The 25,785-nt window shown below is 38.5% G+C and overlaps 2 protein-coding genes across 2 annotated transcripts; one reads left to right on the top strand and one right to left on the bottom strand.

The window, feature by feature from the left end:
* The first annotated feature begins 1,104 nt into the window (after positions 1-1,104).
* LOC109035351 (pyridine nucleotide-disulfide oxidoreductase domain-containing protein 2) lies at positions 1,105-24,269 on the top strand. Its single transcript, XM_019048950.2, has 11 exons — positions 1,105-1,529; positions 10,701-10,888; positions 13,025-13,159; positions 14,258-14,411; positions 15,052-15,220; positions 16,964-17,105; positions 18,600-18,807; positions 20,174-20,333; positions 20,855-21,008; positions 21,923-22,030; positions 23,094-24,269. Exons 1-11 carry the CDS (start codon positions 1,406-1,408, stop codon positions 23,283-23,285), a joined length of 1,734 nt encoding a protein of 577 aa, XP_018904495.2. The 5' UTR covers positions 1,105-1,405; the 3' UTR covers positions 23,286-24,269.
* Positions 2,742-8,926, bottom strand: LOC109035352 (uncharacterized). The gene is made up of 5 exons (XM_019048951.2): positions 8,727-8,926; positions 7,589-7,724; positions 6,306-6,416; positions 5,642-5,683; positions 2,742-4,454 (listed from the first exon to the last, which is right to left on the bottom strand). The coding sequence occupies exons 2-5, from the start codon at positions 7,716-7,718 to the stop codon at positions 4,291-4,293; spliced, it is 447 nt and encodes a 148-aa protein (XP_018904496.2). The 5' UTR covers positions 7,719-7,724; positions 8,727-8,926; the 3' UTR covers positions 2,742-4,290.
* Positions 24,270-25,785: the final 1,516 nt, after the last annotated feature.

Raw genomic sequence — 25,785 nt, 5'->3', positions numbered from 1 at the left:
CGCGCGCTCCTCAGCGTTTCCCGCCAACAGCGCATACAACAGCTGATCTGCTGTTTTGTGTTTTTATTTATTCTCAGGAATTTGCTGGTTTTGAAAAGTTGCGAAATGCTTATCACTCGATGGCCCTCCAGTATCATTTCTTCTTAGGTACCTAGCTATTACTAGCGGCGCGCGGCGTTCATGTCCATCATTCACTTGCTGGGCGCGTGAAAATTACTGCGCGATTTTTACGTAAATCGTCGTTTCCTGGACGAAAGAACGTAACTGCATTGCAATGTTGCCAAATTTTCCCGCGCAAAGTACATTTTTACCGGGATAAGTTTGGGGATTTTGAACCGACAATTTCACTGATTTTTTTTCTGATCCTAAGCGAAAATCAAGACATATTTTCAACAAAAATCATGTAAATTCATTCCCGTACTTAAAAAATTGAATTTTTCAAGTCAATTTTGCAACTTTGGAATAGAGTTACGTGTCTTCGTGCGGGAAACGACGACATATCGCGGCCATTACGCGACTGTTTCAGGGAGAATGAAAAATATAAAACTTTAAGGATCTTGCGATTTTGCTAAAGATGCAAGCATAATATCCATATCAGTACACGCCAGTAATTTACTTCTGGTAATCTACTACATCTTATTTTAAATTCAGACAGGCGAAAAGCTAAGATTATCCTTCTCTTTCGTGTGATACCACATACCGACTCCGGAGTTCGAATAGTTGCGCGCTTGGTTTCCGCATACAAGGATGCGATCATGATACATTCATAAACGTCAATAATTTAAGACGCGCAAAAAGCTGAGATTATCCTTCATTTTCGAAGGATACCACAACACATACCCACTATAGAGTTCGAATGGTTGTGTGCCAAATGATATGACACGAGCGTGAGACAAAGCATACAGCATTTTCCGTCATTCCATCCTTTAGATTGCCTTCAAAACTTTCGATAGGCACAAAGCATATAGCACAAAAACCCGAGCGTGAGAAATTTTCAAGTGGAGAGATTAAGGTGCTGCTTAGGGAGCACTGATTAGTTACTAGGTACGTACTCAGCCAGCTATAGAAAAAGCTTCTGATTCGAAATGACAATCGACACAAGCATTTATCTAATCATGGTGCCTAATTGGACGCGGTGATCTTTTGCCTCTGGTTATCTCCCGATAATAATGTAGACACTTTATTACAACCGCTAAAATTTCTCATATCTCTCCGATAAATTCAAACAGTCTTGTTTCGCATCGCTGTCAAAAAACGCTTAAACGTCGAACGAAGTCTTTCCGCTGATCCAAAATCATCAAGATACTTTTTTGCGACTAAAAAAAGTTTAAGTGCTTCCCGGTTTTCCTCCAGTGTGAGCTGTCGTTTCTAGTGCCTGAAATGTTTTATTGCCCCCTGTTCTGAAATGATCCCTAAAACAGTCGGCCGATCTGGACGTTTGGCAGTGACTTTTCATCAAAGTCGCCTTCCGTTCTCTACAGAAAAGAAGACACCGAAAAGCCGCTATGATGTTGTTGTGGTTGGAGGAGGTACCTACTTTCTTAATAATGACGGTTTTTAATAACAAACCACGCTGAAAGAAGTTTTTTTTTTTAGGATTATCCTGCAGTTTTTTTCTTCTTTAGGTATAAGGTAAACCAATGGTGGTAGATCGTAAATGACATAGAGATATCCAACGTTAGCTAAATTACGAGCGTAACTTTAAATTTTACGCAAAATAGGATAAATCACGCATAGAGGCACATTTCAGATAGGTACTTCCTCTTGAAGAAGCTTTTCTTTAATTCAGGTTTCACGAACGAGATTTTTCGGGGATAAAAAGCCTTAAGTGTGCTTCTAGGCGTAATGAGCCCGTTTTCATCCCAAAATTCGAGGTGAAACCAGCATCTTGAGAGAATTTAAAGCACAATAAATGATAAAGGAAACATATCACGTGGTTGCATACTCCTACTAGATTTATCTTAAGTAATGGCGAGGTATGATTACTTATTATAAGCCTACGTTCAACTCCGCAACTTCCCGCCAAAATTAATCTTTAAAATGCTGTCATTTTTGCAAAAAATTAAGTCAACTAATTTACCTACCAAAGAATGACTGCAACGTTGCTAATGAAGATGAGAGGGTCCATACTTCGGTCACCGACATAGACGCGGTATATGATATGTCATACATAAGTATATGTCAAGCGTCTCGCAAGATTGCGGCGGAATGATATGCCTTCATTTTTTTGTGTATGCAATGAGGACATCCGTTGCATGAAGGCGTTTGAATCCGCTTAGCAAGAGTTCACCTTTTTTATTCGCCAGTGCTGGTACCGAAACAGTTAGATTGACGATTTAGTTGATATTTTTTAACATTACCTGTGCTAGGTATGGTTTAATGCTAACTTCTCATTTTTCAAAGAGTGACAAAATTCTTGAGTAGGTACAGGAACTAACTTTAGGTCACCGAATAGTTAAGAGATCAAGAACCATTGTTGTTTTCACTGTTACTTATTTTTGTACTTTTTCCTATCCTCGTGATAAAACAAAGTGGAATTTTTGGGTAGGTGCATTTTTCAGACATTACTTATGTCGTTTGCAAAAATTATTTACACTTTTTCCCCTCTTTTTTTCAATGAGAGACCTCTGGTCACTAGTTTCTTCAATTGCAATAATCTCAATTTAACACTGCAGAGGTTTGATTGTCTTTGAACACATTAAAAAGCTGAGTTTGACAAAAAAAGGTAAGAAAATAATGAGTGAAAGGTTAAATTGATATTTATTTAAAATAACTGATGTAGCACTTTAGTTAACAACCCATATTGTCTTAGGAAAGCCATACAATTTGAAAATATTCTCATTCTGATTAGCTGAAAAGTACACAGTGGCACCAATTAAAAACTTACACACAACTAGGGAAATAACTAAGAATGATGCGATTACAAGAAAAATTGGTTTGCTATTGATTACAGGTAAACTAAATGGGGATTATTTGTAATTAAAATAAAAAAACAATTAAAAATATTTTTGATTAATTACAATGCATTGATTCTAATCTATGAATTAAAAATACATTTATAAAAGAGGTCAACAGTTAGGTCAATAGAGCAACATTACAACATAATATTAGTAAAAATATTCGATAGTAACACAAGTAGTGAACTAATAACCAGGAAAATCATCTTATCCAATGTGATAGATAATACTGATTTCTAACCTAAGAAATTATATGCAAATGTGCAAAAAGGAAACAATGCAGCTAAAAACTAGTGAATGAACTAATATGTGCAAACCTGTAGGAAGAAAATGGTGATTTTTTACTTGACTAAAGAATTGAAGTACTAGATTGGTAACTGGCTGCATAATTTAGACCGGTACTTAAATATATTTTAGTCTGTTCATACATTGACTTTTATTTTGCTATTCTTCAATTAAATCGATCATTTTCCAAAAGACACAAGGGCCAAAATTTCAAAAATGAAGTTTTAACGGATTATTAATGCCTATGCGGGTAAGGATGATATCATTGCATTACGAAGATATAATTCAGCTTAAATGATTCATAATCTGCTGTTAATTCTAAGAAATCTGGCAATTTTGATAGTTTTCTTTCCAAAAAGATGAGCGCCTGAATTTAAAAAAATGAGATTTTAATGGATTACCAATGCTTTTGAGAGTCAGAAGACTCAGGTTGCATTTTTAAGTTATAATACGATTAAAATTATTTGAAGCCTGCCGCATTGAAAGGAAGATGGGCAATTTAGAATAGCTTTTTTTACAAGTGAGGTAAAGCTACATCTTATTTTTTCAGTGAAGGGGTTACCATTGCAAATCTTTTTTAGCGACGCTAATTCCTTAATTCTAAATTATTGCCTACGGAAGCATACATATTTTGTTTTGCTACAATTGCCAGCAAATGGAATGATACAATTTTTCTCGTTTCCCTCAAATTTGTGTTTGTGGCACTTAAGTCATTTGGAGAATAATCAGTGCAATAATTTGTAATTACCCACTTTCATGATTAGAATTGATAAATGTACTTTTAAATCTCTCTTTCAATGAAAAGACATAAGAATTCTTCAGTAAGTGTCCTGAAAAACTAAATGGTCTGATCAGTAAACATTTATATCACATGTTGAAAAAATCAGTCCATTAATACAGTAAGATCCTACGACTTATATTACATTTGAAATCACAGTACAACATTGCCTAAACTGGCCCCGAATAACAATATCAGTGAAAAATTAAAACAATGCACATTATTTAAAATCCTTAATGATAAAAATAAAAGTGACAAGCGAAGTATATCTTACACATAAACACGCTGAATTCTTCGAATCTCTCCTCTGCATGTGATGCAGTTTTTACCATTTTGAGAAGCCCGGAATTGCTCCCAACAATCTCTGCAAAGATTTACATGGTTGCATGGTAACATCATGATTTCGGGCCTTTTGTTCCAGCATATGCCACAAGCTGAAATACAAATAGAAATTTGGTGTTAATCATGAATTATAAATCTGACTTTTATTTTCTAAAATTTACACCGCATCATTTCAAGTAATTTTAAACTGATCATGTTTGTAAAGAGTGAGGAGGAAGCCACTGGTCTGTAAGGGGCAGGGAACTCTCTGCATGTGAACGTTACAATCCCATCCTTAAAATCTAACAAGGGAAATTGGAAATTTTATATTAAAATTTGGGTGTACCCTTAGCATAGGGAGTTCAACAGTGAGAAGAAAAAATACAATTTTTTTTTCAGTGCTCACAAGTAGAGATAAAAGATCTGCATCAGACACTGAAAGTCACTCCACTATCTCTGGACAAGCTATTGACTTTCTACAAATTGAAAATTGGTAACTAACATGGGAAATAAACTGATCTTCAAATACTAGGAGATATTTAGAATTCAATTTTCAAATCTTGAATTTTAAAAAATTTAATCCTTAAATTTGCGAATGATTTTTTTTTTTTTTTTTGTAAGGAGATAGTGCCCGTAATAGCATCATTGAGGGAAAAATGGCGCTTGAGTTTTTATTCACAGTTTTGAACAGCACACTGAGAGAGCCATCATATTTTCGAATTTCTTACAGTGCACTAAGTAAGAAAAAGTTAATGTAGCCAAAATAAGGCAAAACTTGAGGAATGCAATGGATAATTGTCAAGATTTTCAAGGACTTCCACCTGAAGTTACTTAGAGACTTGCCTACACTTTTTAGTGGGTTTTTCAAAGCCCTCTAGGAGTTTTTAATGAGAGGAAATTGTACTTGATGAGCAAACTGACACAAGGCACAATCAAAATGACATATGGTGTGCACCAACATTCAGTGCAATTTGAAGAATTAAAATATCATTTAAAACTCATGAAAGAAGAAAGAGAGGTATAAAATACACGCTCAAATTTAACTTCACATTTAATGATCAAAGAAAACAAAAATCTGTCCCAAAAACACTGAGTTGCCATTTGCCTGAATCGCTTCTATCTAGCCTTACTGTTCCTTGATGGTTAATCGCAAGGAAAATTTTGGCAAGAACCTTGAAGCTCATCGGAGAAAATACTAAAATGCGACACATCAATATGTGACAAATACTCTCCTGCAAGACACAGCAGTTGAATTATCATGAAAAGCATTACATGTTAGAAGAAATTACTTTATACTAACCAGTTTTCAAATCAGGATCATCTGTTCTGCCTCCTGATTGATCTGAAAATATATAAACACGCATATGAGTGAAATTTTCAACAGATGTAATGAGTCTGCCAGTATAAACATGGAACAAAACTTTTGATAATTGATCTTAAGGATTTGTACAAAATGAAAACAGCAAACCAGACGCCAAGTTTTTAATTTTAAAATTAGTGCAGTGAGACAAATGATTCAATTTTCAGTTTTTGAGCAGTAAAGTCACATTCCATACCTTCATCTTGCGCATGGAAGAACATATTTTTTCAGCGCTATTTCAGTATTTCTAAAAACATTTAATTTTTATAAAAGAACTGTTTTACTAATTCGTTTGAAAATTCTAAGTAATTCTTCACATTTTTTAAAAGAAATCTCTGGGAACTTCAGGCTAATACGTGCGGCATCTCCTTCACAATAAAATAAAAGTTTAATTAGGAATACTGAAACAGGGCGATGGAGATAAATTCCTTCGTGCAAGAGATGAAAATGTGGTTGGTTCGAAATAAAACCTGTACAGGTAAAGCTGATGCAGATAAGAATTAGGAGTATACAGGACGACTAAAATTAAAATTAGTACAAAGCTGGCTCCTCCTCTCACGTATTTGTAGAAAAAGTGATATTACTTATTTGATTTTTTCCTCACCGGTTCCAAAACTGAAATCACTAGGGAATGTTCTTTGTCTTTCACTGCTAGCTCTCCTTTGGCATGGTTCATTGGCCCTTCCGTAGGCTGCTTCTCTGGCGCCTCCGCTACCTGTGAAAATTTAAAAAAAAAACTCATCAGGTCTCAGCTAACAACTTCGCTTCTTTTTTCAATGTATTTAAAGACAAATATATAACAGAAATTTTACATTAAGAATATATTCGGTAGCAAATCGACTTCTTTCAGCATTTTGCTGGCGTTGAGGGTGTGCTAAAAAAATAAAATAAAATAAAACTAAGTCCTTAATAATATCTTGCTCCAGAAAAATTCTTGAGGAATCTTGGGCTGTTGCCAGATTCACTTTGATAAAACAAAGATTTTCAACGAAATTTAGGTATGCACTTGTCCCCCTCAATTGGATCGCATTTAGCAAAAAGGAATCAGCGTGCTAACAGTGTTGTAAAAATGTTGCTTCTTCATAGTTATCTTAAAAATCAACCAGAACAGCATATAGTTTTTTCCTCCAACCAAAAAATTGTTAATTTTAAAGAACAATAATTGTTCAGATTTGAACACTGTACATAAATTAAGTATTTTTAAAAGAGAAGAAGAAGTTGTACGATTTTAGAAACACCGAAGTTGCGCTAGTTCCTTTTTGCTAAATGCGATCCAATTTTCCTTCCAATTATGTTTAAAATTTGATCTGTATCATCTGAGACTTTCAAGAGCAAATATTCATAATTTTCCTCATGAAGATGAACTTTATCAGGAGAGATTTGTCAACATTTGAATGTCCGTAGAGCAATTTATCTTAGTATGGCAGAATAATGAGCATCATCGTTGTTGTAAAATGAGAAATTTCTCTCTCCACTCTTTAATTATACAACTATACCAAACTGAACACTCCAGCATCTGATTATTAGACGGCACATAAAAGATAATTTTTTGTCTCCAATAGACAATAAATGTCTGATCATAGTAAAAATCCCTAAATTCTATCCCATAACATAAACCAACTTTCTGAATGGGAAACAAATTATCTTTCAAGTTCTTGGCCAAACACAGATTTATATTGAGTAAAGAACAATGTCAGTGACTAACATTCTACAGAATCATTCCGCTATCTAATTCCATACATTTTGAGTCCTAGCTCTGAAGACTCAGGTTACTCTAACATGTATTTTGACAACGACGAGAGAGAATGAAAAGATAACATAAATTCTGCCCATTCAAGTATGGCAGCTCTCTTAACCAGAGATAGATTGACATGTTCAAGTACTCACTAGAGTTATCACTGAGCAATTGAGTGAGCCCGTACGTTACAGCACCACCAAGTGCAGCTGCCCCTAGAATTGCTGCAAACCCAAAACCTGAAGATTCCTCAGATTTTTCAGGCTGCTTTCGTTGTGCCATTGTAATCTGAGAATAAGAAAACAAAGTTAGATCATGGAGCACAGAAGAACCTTGAGGGGAAAATAGAACAAAGTGTACATTTCTGTCGAAGAGAAACACTGTGGGAATTCACCAAAATAATAGCAGAAAATGATTATCGACAGATATTTTACAATGCTACTATAGATACTAAGAAATCACTATGAATACAACCCAGAGTGCTTAAGCAAGGAAAGATAGGTTCTCATAATGCCACCTAGATTCATGTTTCACAGGGCAAACTATTGAAATTCCGGAGTAAAATTCTACGCTGAAGTATATCGACAGTGAAACTACCAGACCAGGTATCTTGGTTTGCGATTTTGTAGACTTCTAGTCACACTTTACTTTTTAAATGGACGCATTTATGCTAAAAGGAACTATGTCAAATGCAAATCCCATGCACATAGTTCTTTTTAGCATAAATACGCTCAAATGGAAAACTCCTCAAAGTCGAATCTTGAAAACTTCCGTGTTTTTTCCTTGACATGCGAGGAATGCTACGTAGATATTTCAAGAAATTATATTGATATGCTCTCCTTCAAAAAATAAAATGGGAGCAGAGATTTCTAAGCACCGCAAATGGTCCGGTGGTTTCACCATCGATATGTAATTCCCATAAAGCGTGAGCCTTATGAATTTGAAGTGGAGTCTATTTTCCTTGCAAAAGGACTTATAACTTCTACAGAGTAGAATCTACTCTTTTCGCATAGTGTCATACGCTTTCATGGTGCTAATTTCACCTTCATCTTGCATTCATATCACTCGGGGTTTATGGACGCTATGACTCCGGCGACAAATTTCACTCCTTGGTTTTTAACGGAGTAAGAGCCAAGATTTTCGGACAGGGCATCAAGATCCGTGATTTGGTCATTCCAACAATTACATGTAAATGTATGCTTTATCATAAATTTTAATTAAAATTGCTCAAGTTATGAAAAGGAATCGTTGAGGTCAAACGAATGATGTAGGAACAGCTCAAGTACTCACTTGAATTTATTGCTCCGATTCGAATGAAACTGAAGGATTTTCAGCCACGTTTAGTCCGGAAGCCACAGATGACTGGATTTACAAACTAAGGGTGGCCACGAGGGAGGAAATAAGTAATATAACTAGATCATAAATCACCACGCACAATGCACAGGAAAATTTCAATCGTATAACCTCACTCAATATAAAAACAGAGCAACAGAGAAAAAGCAAAACAAACACGTGAAACTGACGTCATGAACATGTGATCGGCAATGGCGCGAAATTAAAATCGACGGCGTAAGTCGGCGATCACCGACAGAGCACAGAGGAGAATTGTATGAGCCGCCCTGCGCCGTCTGCAGCGACCCGCCTTTCATTACTACCCTTCATCTAGCGTGGAGTTCACTAATTACTTCACACGACCGGTGTGTAATTTTAAAAGTCGAAAATTAAAAAAAAAAAAAATTAAACATTTTTTTTCCCCACGATACATGCACGGGTTTCTCTGCCAAAGGGCTGTCCCCACAAGAAATCGTTCATCACCCGCCCGTCGGGAAAGCCGCGGCGTGCTTGCCAGCCCGAAACGCGCTCTATCGCCTACAAACCTAAGGGGATACTTCACGCATTGCGCAATGCTTGAAGTATCCCCTTAGGTTTGTAGGCGTCAGTGCGCGTTTCGAGCTGGCGAGCACGCCGCGCCGCAGCGTGCCATAAACTTGCCCACAATTAATAGGTCAGGGTGTTAAAATGTGGGCAATTTGACATCAAATTCGAAAAACATCAGTAATGAAACTTACGTGATCTTTCAGTCATTATCCGACTTATTTCTTCCTATTCTTCAGTTTTGGACCATAGCGCGCCGCGGGCGGCGGCGCTCATGAAATTCTCCCCTGCTGTGCTCAATTGGGCCATCACATAACTCGGTTTGCGACGTCGTAGACTTCCTATCATACTTCATTTTTTAAACAGAAAACTATTCAACGGCAATTCTTTAAAACTGCCGTGATTTTTCTTCTCTGTGCGAAGAAGATTCTACATAAACTTCAAGGAATGATGTCAATTTATTCTCCTCTAAAAAAATAACCTAGAGGCGGAGATTTTCAGACACCGCAAACGAGATATCTGATTGTGGACTTACGCCAATCTAAGGTCATAACAACATTCTCAATTGAAAGGTACAGTCAGGTACTATTTTAGATGTTTAACAATTTTTATTTTTTTATTCATCCAACTGAAGATAGCTGAATTTTCAGCCGAAACGTTTTGGTCTTGTGTTTGAAATTTTAGCCTTGTCACCCGCTTATTAAATTGTTTTTTATTGTATATCTTGTCACGGGCTGCAGGGCATCTATCAAATCCCGCAAGAATCCCTGATAGTCCGTAATTTTCCCCGTTAGTCTATAGAAACCACCCATTTCAACCAGTAAGATCGCTCCGTACACTCCCTATGTCTCCTTTGTCTATCGCTTAGCCTATAAATTTCAATAATGAGCCCGCAGGTGTTGGATTTCCACTCTAGAGGCGGTTATAGACCTTCATGCTTGGGGGTGCCCAGAGGTGGAAAATGTCGGAGACCGGCCCCGAAGGGGATGGGCGGGGCGCTCAAGGGAGGCCTAAGTTTCGGCCCCCAAGTTTTATCCCTTTCCTACCTTCCTTTCTCTTTTTCTCTCCTTCCTCTCTGCGTAAATACCTATAAATTCAATGTAGAAAATTCTTAGCAAAACTTTCCATCGAAACTACAATCTTACCATAAAAAACCAGTAGAATCTTTGTAAAACACGACTATCAACATTAATTCTGTTTAAAACATTTTCGATTAATTGCTGGAATTTTTTTCTCAGTGTGAGCGAATACAGAATCTTCAAAAGCAGTAATTTCACGGTTCCGATAACCGTACTTAATTTTTGCTTGGGGGTGCCCGGCACCCACTGGCACCCCCGTAGATCCGCCTATATCTGTACCTAATTATAATTTCTCTTGTGATATGAACAGGGCACAACGGGCTGGTGGCCGCGGGGTACCTCTCACGTGCGGGGTTGAGTGTTTGCGTCCTGGAGAGGCGCCTTGTCCTCGGAGGAGCCGCCGTCACCGAGGAGATCGTCCCTGGTTTTCGATTCTCCAGGTGCTCCTACGTTCTCAGCCTCCTCAGACCCCAGATCATCCAGGAGCTTCAACTTAAGGTATACTTCACCCAACCTAACGCTGGAAACTAGATTCAGGGCATTGCCAAACGCACACATACACACTCGTATTTATATGAAAGGGAAAAAAGACACAAAAAAACCACTAAAAATGTGGTCCGAACTATAAGTGGATCGCATTTAGCAAAAAAAGCCAGCGCCATTAAACAGTGTTGTAAAAATGTTGCCTCTTCATAATGATTTAAAAAATTTCCTAGAAAAGCAGCAAGTTTTGACTTTCCACCAAAAAATTGTTAATTTTAATTTTAATTGTTAATTTTAACAAAAATAATTGTGTAAATTTTAATACCATACATGTATTATGTATTTTTAGAAGAAATGAAGGAGTTACACGATTTTGAAAGCACTGTAATCGCGCGCTGGTTCCTTTTTGTTAACTGCTATTCCAAGTATGGACGGCAGAATAAGGCTGGGTCCACACAATAAATTCTGCCAAAAATCATGACCAAAACTTCGAAAGAAACTTATTTAAGTTAAAAAAAATTAAACTCTAATGTGTAAGAGCGTAGGGCTGAAGAAAAAAAGTGTTCAGCATGCATCTGCCAGACCTGAACACTTTCTCTCTCATTCTTACATGGATAATATACTCATTACGAGGTCTGTCCAATTAGAACCGAATTCGCTTTTTATCGCCAAGGGTTGCCACTTAAATGACCCAGAAAATAGTGATCTCCTATTGTAATGAGACACGATTCCTGTCACGACGGGACAGTAAATTGTGACGCGCAGTATCTGATTTCGGTCATCCCTTAATGAAAGACAAATCGACGGTGAAAGTCGGCAATCACATAACTCGGTTTGCGACGTCGTAGACTTCCTGTCATACTTTATTTTTTAAACGGAAAACTACTCAACGGTAATTCTTTAAAACTGCCGTGATTTTTCTTTTATGTGCGAGGAAAATTCTGCAAAAACTTCAAGGAATCATGTCCATTTGTTCTCCTTTAAAAAAATAACATAGTTGCGGAGATTTTCAGACACCGTAAACGAGTTATGTGATTGCCGACTTGCACCGTCGAAATGCCTTGCAGTAGTGCTCACTTAAAACCTCTTGAGTCAGTGGGCCAAGTGGCGAAGGAGGTAGTTGCCTACAGCCTAAACTTTCAATATGAACGCAAACTGCGCTACTCATGAAGTCGCAGTGTGCCGTAGAACGTTGATTGCCTCCCTCGGAACGAGTAGGACAAAACAGCTCCTGAGAGTAGAAATAGTTGCCTCACCGTTCGGAATGAAGGCGAACCGCGCTCTGAACCTGTAACATGAAGCTCTAGTACATATTATATCATGGATCGCTGTTCGCCTACTTTTGAACGATGGACCGAAACATCTCCAGAGAGTCGACATATTTGCTTACCGTTGAAAATGAGCGCGAACCGAGCTTCATTGCTGGAACATGAAGTTATATCACGTCTCGGAGTGTTATTCGCAGCACCACAACAACCAAGGACAACCAAGTAGGACGAAATAGTTCTCGAGAGTCAAAATAGTTGCCTTACTATTCTAAGTGAAGGCGCACTTTTTTGCCAATGTGAAGCCACAACATGTCCCAGAGCCTTATTTCCCTTAATTCAGTGCGAGTAGGCTCAAATAGCTCCGCCTCCAAACGTCAAAATAGTTGCCTATCCATTCTAAATGAAGGCAACTCAAGCTCAGTTTCTGTAAAGCAAAGTCAGAGTATATCATGGAGCTTTGTGTGCTTTTATTTCGAGTGAATGAAACGAAATATCTTGAGAGGGTCGATTTGTTGCTTAGTCGTTCAAAATGGAGGCGAACTGCGCGTGTTGTTCGCGTTCATCTCTGTCTCAGGTATAGAAGCTCCTTAACTACAAAAAAGTGGTCAAAACAAAAAAAAAGGCGAATCATTTTTAAACTCTCACTTGAAACATACTATTTTGAATTACTCTCCGATTTTGTTTCTGACAAGTAAGTCGAAACGGTTCCGACCTATTCTCGTTTTATATTTTATATGTTTTATTTTTTATATTATTATCAATTATTTATTATTATTATTTTAGTTTTATTAATTATTTTTTTGTTTTAGTTTTTCAATGTAATTATATTTTTCTATAACTGATTCCATTTATAATTCATGAAATATTTTTTTTTTTGTTTAAGGAATTTGGTCTTAAACTTCACTTTCGGGATCCGAGTAGTTTTACAGTTTTGCGAGATGGTCGTCACCTTCTGCTCGGCTCCAGTCACCAAAGCAATGTCGAGCAAATCTCTAAATTCTCCAAAAGAGACGCGCAGGTAAATCTCTTTGCCACTTAAATGTGTATCTATGTATAGTAATGCTCTCAGATGCAGTAAACGCCTTCAGATATGGTGGATACCCACACTGATAGTTTTTGAAACAGTATGTCAGATGGCGGAATGGGTCACAATGAGAAAATCGCAAAAACGCATATGGGCGCTTTTATTTTAAAAATTTTTTTTTTTAAAAAAATATCAGCAAGTAGTTTTTCTTAACATTTCTTTGTAAGTTTTCCTCATAATAAAAAATATAGACAAGATAACGTAGGAAGTGTAGATAGATACTTAGATATATAGAAGATATTTTTACACCCCGGAATAAGTACAAGAATGATTCTAATATTTTTTTTTATTACGGTCGTCGATAAGTTAGGTATATAGAACCACAAATCGATAACCAAAGTGGAAACTATGTACCTACGTTTGACACGTTGCAGACTTATTGTCATGGTTTATTTTATCTTTGGAAAAGTAGTTTAAGTAATTTCTCGAAAACTTACTCAATAATTCTCCTTTGTCAGCAGAATATTTTGAGTAAATTTCAAGCTATAAAGTTGGCTTATTTCACTTCGAAAAAATAAAATTGGAGCGAAAATTTTGAAACATCGCAATGGAGGTACTCGGCATCGCGTTTTTGGCCATCGATGTGTAATCAGGAGAGGGCGATGCTACTTCAGAATCAAGGCTGAGTCGAGAAGCATAAGATTATTTGGACACAATTAAATCAAAAGGAACTACATATATTCTGACATGAGCCCTGAGATCTATAAGAATACATACTTGACAAGGCTTACATCGCAATGGATACAGTTCCTTTTGATTTATATGTGTCCAATGCCGGTTGTCCCACCGATTAAAAAGCAAGCCAACGTAAACATTTAGTAGACTGATCTAATTTTCTATTAGGGTATTTGTGTGATAAGAGAGTAAGTGCTAAAAAAAAAGAGATCATCTCGCAACTCAATAAAAATGGAATGATGTTGTTCTCTTCCTGAATGAACCGAATGAATAATGGGTAAATGCATAGGAATATTATTTCACTCGTAAGGTTGCGAATTTTAGCTAAAAAGAAGGTACTCGTACTTTTTTTTACAGTTGTTCACCAAGTACGAAGAGGAGATGCAGGTACTTGCAAAGGGGTTGGTCCCACTGATGGACGTCTCTCCCAGTCAGCTTCAAAAGTTCCTTGAGCAGTCTTATCCTATGAAAATCATCGAACTTTGCAAGTCAAAACCATTGAGAGAGGCCGGTAAGAAGTTAATGGAAATAACAGCTTGCAGTTTTATATATTGCAAACTCTTTCATTGACCACATGAACTTAAATTAGTGAAGAATTGGAAAAAAATGATTTCCGCGCAAATTCAAAATATGCTTATTGTAGATACGATTTTTGAAATTACTTCATAATTTGATTTCCTAATGCGGTGCGGGCTAAACCTTCGAAAAAGCGCTGTGTACTTTCAAGCGCGAGGTGATAACTGGGGCTCTCTTTAAAAAAGTAATCAAGTGATCTTACCGAAAAGGTGCCTGCACTGACACTGCCGCAAAAAAACGAGACCTAGCCTTTAGTTTTGCGGCTGTGTGTCTGTGGCCATGTATCTGAAGTAGAGGACAGAACAGCGTATGGCAAAGATAAGTTGAGCCTTGCTCCCCGTTTACCAGCGTGATTTCTGGGGCTCTCATTTAAAATCAATTACGTGGTCTTGCCTTAATTCCAACGATCCTAACTCGTCTGACCTTTTTCCTCTGATATTTACAACACAATCTGAGTTTTTTCACTCATGTTCTTTCCCCTATTAGATGGCCACAATTTCAGATAGTTCCACGAGACCTTTCAAAAGTTCTTTATTGAATTTTTTTAAAGTGACTAAAGTATTTCTATGTTTCAGCAAAGGCTCTATCAACATTAGGTCCGAATGCAAGATCCTTGTGGCAGTTGATGACGTCCCCTATCAACAAAGTTCTCGACAAATGGTTCGAGTCGGAGCCTTTGAAGGCCGGTCTGGCCACGGATGCGCTTATCGGGACCATGGCTGGCCCGTTCACACCGGGCACAGGGTAGGTGACGCAACTCACATCAATTTTTTTCTAACCCCCTCCTCACACGAAATGAATAAATTCTGGGACCCTGTTACAAAAGAAGTGACTGAAAAACTTATATTAGCAACTACATGCGTAGAAATGAGAAGGATCAAGTGAGAATGAAATCAAAACTTACCAAAAACAGAAAAGAAGAAAATGTCGTTAGCAAAATTATTACATGAGAACACATAAATTGTAAAATTAATTGGCCGTGTGTTTCCATTTTTTTTTAAAAAAATCATTTGCTGAATACAGGAACACTTACTACATACATACTTACTTTAAATTACTTACGTACTAAAAAAAAGCATATCGACGGTGTAAGTCGGCAATCACATAACTCGGTGTGCAACGTCGCAAACTTCCTGTCATACTTTATTTTTTAAACGAAAAACTACTCAACGGCAACTCTTTAAAACTGACGTGATTTTTCTTCTCCATGCGAAGAAAATTCTGCACAAACTTCAAGGAATGATATCAATTTGTTCTCCTCTAAAAAATAACATAGGAGATTTTCAGACACCGCAAACGAGTGTTGCCGCAAACGATGTGATTGCCGACTTACTTACAGCGTCGATAATCTCTCTGCGTGTTCATTCAATCGCGCCAAACATAGTGCGCGGTCAGCGTGAATGCGTTTCGCGCCCACAAGACCGTATGAATACTTCCCGCATTGCGCGTTCACTACGGTGCGTGCTATAATCGTTGAAAATGGACCACTAGACGAGGTACGAATTTCAGCATTTGGATACATGTTTCTAAACTAAAATTTCACGTAGAATACGACGCGCACAACGAAAATTACCGAAATTGACTCCTTCCAAAGATATTTAATGATTCTTGATGCGTGAATTCAAACCACCCGCTCATGAAAACTCAATGCTCTGTGTGATTCACATCGTGCGCTAAACGTTATCATGACAGTCTCTGTGATATAAAAATCTGGCAATCTCAATCTTGACGCTTTGGCTCAGCTGTAGCAAATTGCTTATAGTTTGAACGACACATGGTGGGAGATGAACATTACTCGCTTGAGAAGCTTGTTGAAACCGTCGTAGTGTGCGATTTGAGTCACGGAGAGCTTTGAGTTTCTTGTCAGTGGGCAGTTCAAATTCCTCGTAACCAATGTGGAATAAAAACGTTAATATCTTCGTTAGGAGTTAGTTTCAGTAATTTTCGTTGCGCGAATCGTGTTCTACGTGAAATTCTTGTTCAGAAACATGTATCAGAATGCTTAAATTCGTACCTTGTCTAGTCGTTAATTTTCAACGATTAAAGCATACCGTAGTGAACACGCAATGCAGAAAGTATTCACGCGGTCTTGTAGGCGCAAAACGCATTCGCGCTGACCGCGCACTGTTTGGCGCGATTGATGAATGAACATGAACACGCAGAGTCAGTGTCAGAACACGCAGGGTGTAGTGGTCCATTGGCATCATTTTTTTTTCACAATTTCAACCTATAGAAATGTATTGATTCCCGAAGTGGCCTATAGCTCCAACACGAATCGATTATTCAACGCAGGTTTTATGTGGAGATAAGCCAACGTTGCCAAATTTTTGGACCCTCCTCTGCTTTCGGCGCCACGCAACTCATGCTCTCCGTGAAATTATGAAGATGAAAAATTATTACCGATTTCTGATTACAAATTACTGATCGCATCAGATTACTGAAATTACCTTGTTAACGAATGCTGACGAATGTTTTCTTTCAATACAGTTATGTGTTGATGCATCACGTGTGTGGTAATTTGGACGGGACTCCGGGGGCGTGGGCCTATCCAGAGGGTGGAATGGGTGCCGTTTCGCAAGCGCTCGCGCGTTCGGCGGAGGCGCACGGCGCAGACTTATTCACCGACAAGGTATAATACAGCCGTGTTAAGGAAAAACGCCGTATGAGCCTTCAGACGTTGCCAAGTTTCCTCTGATAAAAACCGGAATTACTGGGAAAATTCTGAATATTATTTTCCAAAGTTTTCGGACATTTTTGTACGCAATTTAATCTAAAATATCTAAACATTTCAAGGAAAAATATGCATGAATGTTGTCAAAAATACATGTTTTATCAAGGGAAGTTTGGCAACTTTTGAATGTTCATAAGGCGTTCTTCCTTAGCACGGCAGAATATTAATTATTACGTACCACTCTGTCATGATGAATGTGACAAACAATTTTCAATTTAGACTTCACATTTAGATCGATTAGACCGCATTATTCAAAATCAGCCTAACTTCATCAGACGTTGCCTAATTTCTTCTCGTGATTTATTTTCTTGACACAATTTAATTATAATTGGACCGCGTTAAGCAGAAGGAAACCAAGCCACATCCGCTATTGCCAAGTTTAATTGAGCAATTTAATGTTTTACATAAAAACTGCTGTGCGGCTTTTGGTGCAAATATAGAATTGGCAGGTGTCTGAAATTTTGTGAATTTCATCTTTAAAATGACACTGCTAGGAAAACTGAGTACGGGGATAACCTTGCCTTCTAAATTGAACAATTATTGGAGAAGATACGACGAAATATTCTAATTTGCTGAAATACATGTGTTTAAATGGGGAATGCTGCCAGATGACGCCATAAGGCGTCCCACTTTTATCCCAATTTTTCTCCAATTTCCCATGTCAAAAAAAAAAAAAAAAAAAAAAAAAAAAAAAAAAAAAAAAAAAAAAAAAAAAATGAAAAATACTGCGAACTCATGCTCATTCGATGAAGCAATACAATTTGTGTGTGCAAATTTTCCATGTAAGTGAATTTTCTGCGTAAGTCGAAGCAAATTCCCTAAAATTTTCAAAAAAATCTGCACAAACATTCTCTAATAAAAAAATAAATTACAAAGTTAAATTTGGCAGTAGCTGATGTGACTTTGTTCCTTTCTGCTCAACCCGGTCCAATTTTGATTTGAACTTTTTTGAGTATACATCTCGCAGGCAATTAGAAAGTGCCGGCGATTTGCAAACGAATTACATGCCGCTTCAACGAACTGAAATGATATGCATCGGCATAACAAAGGTCGTAAAATCACGATCACATGTTGTGACGCCTTCATTTTTCCATGATACTCTACGCTTAGTCTCTCAGTTAGTTTAGTTTCATATCCGACTAAACCCCAGTTAAGTACACTGCTTCCACTACACGCCAGTGGCGTGCGGTGCTTTGCGATATATCGATTGATCTGTCATTTAAACCCATGCAAGATAGGAAGAGGATCGATTGTCAGGGCGTTCGCACCGAACACCTTAAAAATCGATTCTTCACCGTGGCTTCAAATGACAAAATGTCGATTCTGCGAGGTCAATTCTACTGAGCACGACTGAGATAAATGAAAACTGACGTAAAATTTCTGAGTTTTCAGGCTGTCGAGAGAATAACGATTGACAGGAATCAAAACGCCGATGGAGTGGTAACCAATGACGGAACAGAGGTCAAGGCAACGTACGTCTTGTCGAATGCAACACCCAAAGTCACGTTTGATTTGATCGCGGACAAAGAGGTATTGGACAGCGATTACGTCTCTGAGCTTGAGAGGATCGATTACACGTCACCGGTTACCAAAATCAACAGTAAGAAATGCACCGATCAGAACTTCTACCATATACTATATCAGAACTTGTACTTCATACTTGATCATCGGCACATCCCTAGTAAAAATTGCAAGTTCCAATTGTACATACCATAGGGTACGAATTGCAGAAATCTGCTCTCATGTTTTCTCGTCCACATTTCATGCAGAACACGATTTGTTCAACGAAAATTACTGAAAGTACAGTGAAAGCTCGCTAAGTAGAAAAGTCAAAGGATCGAGGAGATTTCGCCTAAGGCGGAATTTCGTCGTATATGATGTGGTATCACACGATATTGAAGGAGGATCTTAGCTTTTCATCTATATCAAATTGCTGACGTTTATAAATGTAGGTATTATGCTCCCACTGTAAAATACGGAAACAAACGGGGGAATTCTTCGGTCTACGGAGAAGGTATGTGATAAGGTATCACGCAACATTAAACGGAAATCTTAGCTTTTCACCTGTCTGAAATTCTGTCCTCGATGAAGGAATGCATTATGCTCGCATCATCAAATGCGGAAATAAAGCGCACAATTGGACGTATTTCTGCCAAACGAAACTATGTGCATTAAGCCATGAGCCTTGAGACTCATAAAACTGTATGCACAACAGGGCTCACGTCATAGTGCACATAGTTCCGTTTGGCAGAAATGCGTCCTATCATTCAGTGTGCGGGGAAGGTATCTGTAGTAGTGCCACGCAAAAATGAAGAGGAATGCTAGCTCATCCCGTCACAAATTACTGACATTTATAAATATATTGGCTTTGTACTTGCATCGTTGAATGCGAAAATCAAGGGCTCAGTTATTCAGAATCCAGAGTAGGTTTGAGGAGTGGTATCACGCAAAAATGAAGGCAAATCTTAGATTTTTTCGTGTCTTAAATTACGGACGTTTATGGACCTTGGAATTATGCTCGCATCGTTAAATGTGGAGATCAAGCGCGCACCTAAGCTAACTCTTCAGTAGGTATGTTACCTATGCTGTATCACGCTAATAGAAGGAAAATCTTAGCTTTTCACATGTCTCAAATTACTGACGTTTATGACGGCATTATATTCACATGCCTCAGCTTAAATGCGGATTTCAAGCACGTACCTATGTGGACTCCGGAGTAGGTGTGTGATGGTATCACGCAAAATCGAAGGAAAATCTCGGCTTATCACCTGTATCAAATTTCTGGCGTTGATGAATGTCGGCATTATGCTCGCACCGCTTGATTTAGAACAGCCTGTGTAATACTGGTGCAGCTCTCAAATGAAAATTATACCCTCCTTCTCCCCAAGATTTGACGGAAATGATGCTCCGATATCAAGGAATTTTAAATTCTTATTCAGTCAAATTTTTTTTTTATAAATTTTCAGTTGCGGTCTCGCGCATACCCCAATTCAAAGGCTTGGGTGGACCTTCCGGTGCCGACGAAGTGCAGCCGCACCACCGAGGAACCATCCATCTCAACAGTGACTCCATGGAGGAAATTGATGTTGCCTACCAACAAGGCGTCACCGGCCATCTCCCAGATAGGTCTCTCCTCTAATGCTCATTTATTCGAATCTGATCTTTGTAGTCCGATACAAAAGACTAAAAATTCGGATGGAAATGAGGGTTTAATCTTTTTCATCGGTGATAGATTTTCATTAAATTCACTTACGCCGAAAAAAAGAAATAAGGAAGGAAAAATGACAAATTTCAATTTAATAGTTGATCAAAAAGCCATTCCTGAAACGATGACTGGCTGCAACAAACTGTGTGTCAAGCCAAAGCCACAAGCCAAGGCTAGATAAAATTCAATAAATTGTTAGTACCTCTCTCAAATTGATCAAACCCGTGATTTATTTGGAAGTATTTTTGTAAAAAGAAACACTGTATGAATGCCATGCGAATGAATAACATCAAAAGGAACTTTTGACGTGCGATTTGTGCGCCTCATAGTTCCTTTTTTAATGAACACTTCCATTTTACGTTGCATATGCCTCGAAGCTAACATGTAGAAATCGATCAAGATTTCCCCTGATGGTTGATATTTGTTATTTTTCTGCAATTAGGCCCATGCTAGAATTGGTCATTCCGTCTTCACTGGATAAAACTATATCGCCCGACGGAGCTCACGTATGTTTGGTGTTTTCTCAATTCACAAAATACTCATTGGCGAACGGTCGAGTGTGGGACGAAGATACCAAAAATGCTTACGCTCAAATTGTAAGTTAGTTCGAAAAACAGACTTGTAATGATAGATTCTCTCTACTTACTCATTATTACGAAAGGAGGCGATTTCTTGCAAACTCCGAGCAAAATAGAATATGTGAGGAAGTGATGGGATGGGAAAATACTCTCATTAAAAATACGATGATCAAATTTGAGGAAACAGTACTTTCTACGGAGAAGTGAATTTAGAAACAGAATATACCTATTCTCTCGGCTTTTCATAAAAGGCATTGAAAATGGCATAATGGGCTGATCTTTTCTCAAAATATGGGCAGTGGCGCCGTGGCACGCCGCGGAGCAGCGGCGGCGGGCGACCAGCACGCAGCGCGACACGCGCATTGACGCCTACAAACCCGAAGGGATACTTCAAGCTTTGCGCAATGCGTGAAGTATCCCCTTAGGTTTGTAGGCGCCTAAGAGCGTTCCGCGTTGGCCGCCCACTGCACCGCTCCGCTCCAGTGGCGTGGCGTGCTTTGGGATAGATCGATTGTTATGCCATTTAAACCGATGGAAAAGGATCGATAGACAGGGTGTTCGCAACGAACACCTTAATAATCGATTCATTACCATAGCTTCAAATGGAGGGTTATCGATAGTCGATCATTCTTGCCACGCCGCTGTATATGAGGCGTTTTCACAATTTTTATGTTCAGCTGGCGAACCAGTGAATAATTGCTGCGCGTTTGATACGATGGCGAGGCGTGCATGATCGATAATTGATATTTCCCCATTTGAAGCTGTGGTAAAGAATCGATTATTGAGGTAATCTTTGCGAACACCCTGTTTATCGATCCTTCTCTTTAGGATTAAATTGCAGACCAATCGATGTATCGCAGAATACGCCACGCCGCGTTCCGCCAGTCGAGGGACGAATACTCTTCAGATTTCAAAATCTTCTTATTTTTCAGGTGTTTAACAGTATAGAAGATTATGCTCCTGGATTTAAGTCAAGTATCGTTGGCTATGAGGTTCTCTCCCCTCCCGATTTGGAAAGCATTTTTGGACTGACAGGAGGTGTAAGTAAACAAGAATTTGCTTGTCCTAAAATTTGCAAAACTATAAATTGCATGCATTTTCTATTTTATTTGGTGGCAAATTGTTTCAATCCCTTGCAAGGAGTTAATTCGAAAGGTAAACTCTTGAATTTTTCTAGAGTTCAGTAAAACTTATCCTTTATATTGAGCTAATAATGAGTTAAAAGTGACATTAGACCTCTTTCAATAAGATGTAAGCCATATGGGACAGGATCGGTGAAAAGGGACCTTATCTTCCAGGAGAATACTTTTCAAGGAAGCCTAATTGGACTCTTTATGCGAAATGGAGCTATGCGTAAGTAGAAAGATGGTGTGCTCGTTAGTTGAGAGCCATAAGAATGAGTGGGAATTTAAAAGCGTCAGTGATGTCAGCGGCAACGATCGAGGCTGGGGCACGACCGGGAGGTTGGTGGCTGGACCCTTTAACTCATTAGCCCTGTCCACAAGGCTCTTGTCACATGCTCACGGCTCACGAGTTAGCGCTTAGTTCCTTCCAATTGAATAGAAAACCCCGCCATTCCATTTTCTCAAAAGGAACTATATCCACATTTACATTGTTTCTTATCCAGCTTCCACGAGCAGACCCTACCTTTCCATTTCCTTTTAGTTCCTTTTAGCATAAATACGTCCAATTTAGATAAAAATGTCAAGCTTGGCGATGTCGAGTTCTCAACTGGTCAAACTTGCACCGAAATGTCCAGATTTCCGTACTCCTTAAAGTGGTGGCAATACCTCAAATCAGTGGCGTGGCGTGAATTGTGATATATCGATTGTTATGCCATTTAAACCTATGGAAAAAGATCGATACACAGGGTGTTAAGTAATCGATACACAGCAAACGCCTTAAGAATCGATTCTTTACCAAAGGTTTAAATGGCAGAACAATCGATGTATCGCAAAGCGCGTCACGCCACTGCCTCGAATCAGAATTTTTAAGGTCCTGTTCAGTTGATCCAGTCTTACGTAGAGCCTCCGTGAGGAAAGATGATGTTTAAAGAAGGCCTAGGAATACGGCACTTAATGTTTATTGTTTGATTTTGCTTAGAATATCTTCCACGGTGCCTTGACTCTGGACCAGCTGCTGTTGTGCAGACCCGTGAGTTCTGGACCAGCGTCTCCATACACTCCAATATCCAAGCTCCTCATCTGCGGATCAGGCGCTCATCCTGGGGGAGGTGTCACTGGAGCCCCCGGAAGACTGGCCGCTAAGGAGGTCATCGCCACTGCTGGACGGTAGCGTCAATGAAATAGTGGCGTTGATATAACGACAATCAGACTCCGAAAATGTGCATTTCGGTCTCCACACTGAAAAAAAAATCTCGGTGTATTTATTAAGAAAAGGGTAAAATTACCTAGAATTCAGAGTTTTATTTGATCGCAGTTTTTCTTGGTAAAATTACCATTTATGGAATTGGTAATTTTACCGAGAAATCTCTGTAAAATTATTGAACTTTCTCGGTAATTTTACTGGACCTTGGTAAAAACGCCAATATCTTTTATCGACTGTGGTAGAATTACCGAGATAAAATGGCAAAGTTACCGGGAATTGATTACCAATAAAAGTGGTATTCTTACCTAAAAAACAGTAAAAATACCGGTTTTTATTTAAGCTTACCAGTCTGTCTTGGTGAAATAACCAATAATTGGTAAAAAAAAGTGAGATGGTAACGGTACCAACGGACCTTGGTAAAAACGCCGAGAATTTGATTTCAGTGCGATTTAAAATCTCTGCTCTCACTATATTGTTACAAATTTTGGTGTCAAATTCTTTGCCAAAGTCTTAATATCACCCAAACTCCCCGATATGATATGCGGAGCAAAGTCTACTCTGATTTAATGCCGTTTAAATCAAGCTATGGGACCATACTGCCGTGCTAAGGAAAAACGTCGTATGAACCTTCAAGCGTTGCCAAATTTCCTTTGATAAAACAAGAATCCCATGGTAAACTTTTGTATATTTTTCTTCCAATTTTTCAGATAATTTTGTTCGTAATTTCACCTGAAGTTCCTGAAAATTTCCAGGACAAATATTCACAACTTCCCTCAAAAATAAAATTTTTACCAGAGGAAATGTGGCAACCCTCGAATGCTCATACGGCGTTCCGCCATAGCACGACAGCATAGTGCGACGGCTGGCCTCTCTGTTTCGTTCATTGATTGTAAAATCAAAATGCCCGAAGAAATTGTAACTTGAATAAATCAAACTTTCAAACGATCAAAATCATGCGTACCTCAATTCACAGTCTTTTCGTCGAATCGCTCTTCGTGTGACTTTTAGCGGTATATTTCGTAGATTTTTTAGTCTCTATACACATCCCTTGTAGAATAAGTTTTGGCATGCGGACATTTTCCTACCACCCCTTACTATCAGTGGCGAGGAGTGAATTATGGATTATCGATATTTCTTTATAAGAAGCTACGGCAAGGTTTCGATCACTGAGGTGTTCGTCGCGAACGCCCTGTTTATCGATTTTTTCTGAGGCTTAAACGGAAGATTAATCGATATATCGCAAAGCATGTCACGCCAATGCTCCCTATCAACTCCTTTCCTGACCTTTTCCTCGGGATGGTCCTTTAGAAACTAATCGAGATGCCACGCTCTGCTGAGTTGGGAATGGAGATGTTGCATGTGTGAGGAATTTGCGATTTGACTACTGATTCTTATGTAAAAGTTTGCAAGAAACACGACAATGCCACTGGTTTTCTCTGAAATTAACGCCCGAGCTCAAAAAAAGCTCTCAAGTTGAGGCCAAAATGGAGGAGATATCCCACGCTATCCTGAGAGTCCACCTCTACATCAAGACGAACTCTCCATGCAAAGATAGGGAGCAAATACATCAGCAGGGCTGTCACTTTATTTGGGGACTTTAAAACTGAAAACACGGTAACCCTGCTAATGTATTTGCTCTCTATCTTAACATGGAGAGTTTGTTTTGATGTAGAGGTGGACTCTCAGGATAGCGTGGGATATCCCCTCCATTTTGGCCTCAACTTGAGAGCTTTTTTTTGAGCTTGGGAGATGATTTCAGAGGCAACATCCTGTTTCTAGTGAACTTTTACATAAAAACCAGTAGTCAAATCGCAAATTCCTCACACATGCAACATCTTCATTGATAGCACGAAGCGGGGGAAAAAGAGAGGTAATCGAACCAACGAAATGTTTCAAGGCAGATTATGACTTAAAAGCAAGTTGCATATAGCTTGTAAAGATAGAAAAACACGTCATTTCCTTAGGCATGTTTTAAAATTCTCTCCTAGGTATCATTATTTTGGACCGAGAATGACATTCGGAACACTGAAAACGGGGGAAACGACCTGGATCCTGCGGAGCGCTCTCACAAATGGGGCCGACTGAATTAATTGCATCCATGCTCCAATTTTGTGTGGACGCGCATGCGATTCCCGGGGAAATTCGTGTCTCCCAACATAAAACAATGCTTCATTATGTTTCTTAGCAGTATCCGTCGCTCCCTGGATGAAAAAACGTAACTTCGTTTAGAGGTTGTGAAATTTACTAAAAAAATCATTTTTTTACTGAGATATTTACTTTAGGAACTGAAACTAGGGGGCATGCCCCCTCTATACATTTTTTTTTTAAAAAAAAGTATACATTTTTTTTTTTTTTTAAAAAAAAAAAATCTCACTGGATTTTAGCGGCAGCACAAAGAAAATTCAGTGAAATTTTCGGACAGTTTCGTTGAACAATTTCTCTGTAAAAAATAAAATGGCGGCTGAAA

This window comes from Bemisia tabaci, chromosome 7 (genome assembly GCF_918797505.1).
Source record: "Bemisia tabaci chromosome 7, PGI_BMITA_v3".
Lineage (NCBI taxonomy): Eukaryota > Metazoa > Arthropoda > Insecta > Hemiptera > Aleyrodidae > Bemisia > Bemisia tabaci.
Note: the sequence above shows the minus strand (reverse complement) of the source record. Positions and strands in the feature narration are given on the sequence as shown.

Bases quoted from the DNA above. Each gene is read 5' to 3' on its own strand.
- LOC109035352 (XM_019048951.2), bottom strand. From the start codon at position 7,718: ATGGCACAACGAAAGCAGCCTGAAAAATCTGAGGAATCTTCAGGTTTT. The intron at 5,684-6,305 runs GTGAGGAAAAAA...ATATATTTTCAG, and splicing joins TGATTTCAGTTTTGGAACCG to ATCAATCAGGAGGCAGAACA. The intron at 4,455-5,641 runs GTTAGTATAAAG...TTTGTATTTCAG, and splicing joins TGATCCTGATTTGAAAACTG to CTTGTGGCATATGCTGGAAC.
- LOC109035351 (XM_019048950.2), top strand. From the start codon at position 1,406: ATGATCCCTAAAACAGTCGGCCGATCTGGACGTTTGGCAGTGACTTTT. The intron at 13,160-14,257 runs GTAAATCTCTTT...TTTTTTTTACAG, and splicing joins TCTCCAAAAGAGACGCGCAG to TTGTTCACCAAGTACGAAGA. The intron at 17,106-18,599 runs GTATAATACAGC...CTGAGTTTTCAG, and splicing joins CAGACTTATTCACCGACAAG to GCTGTCGAGAGAATAACGAT.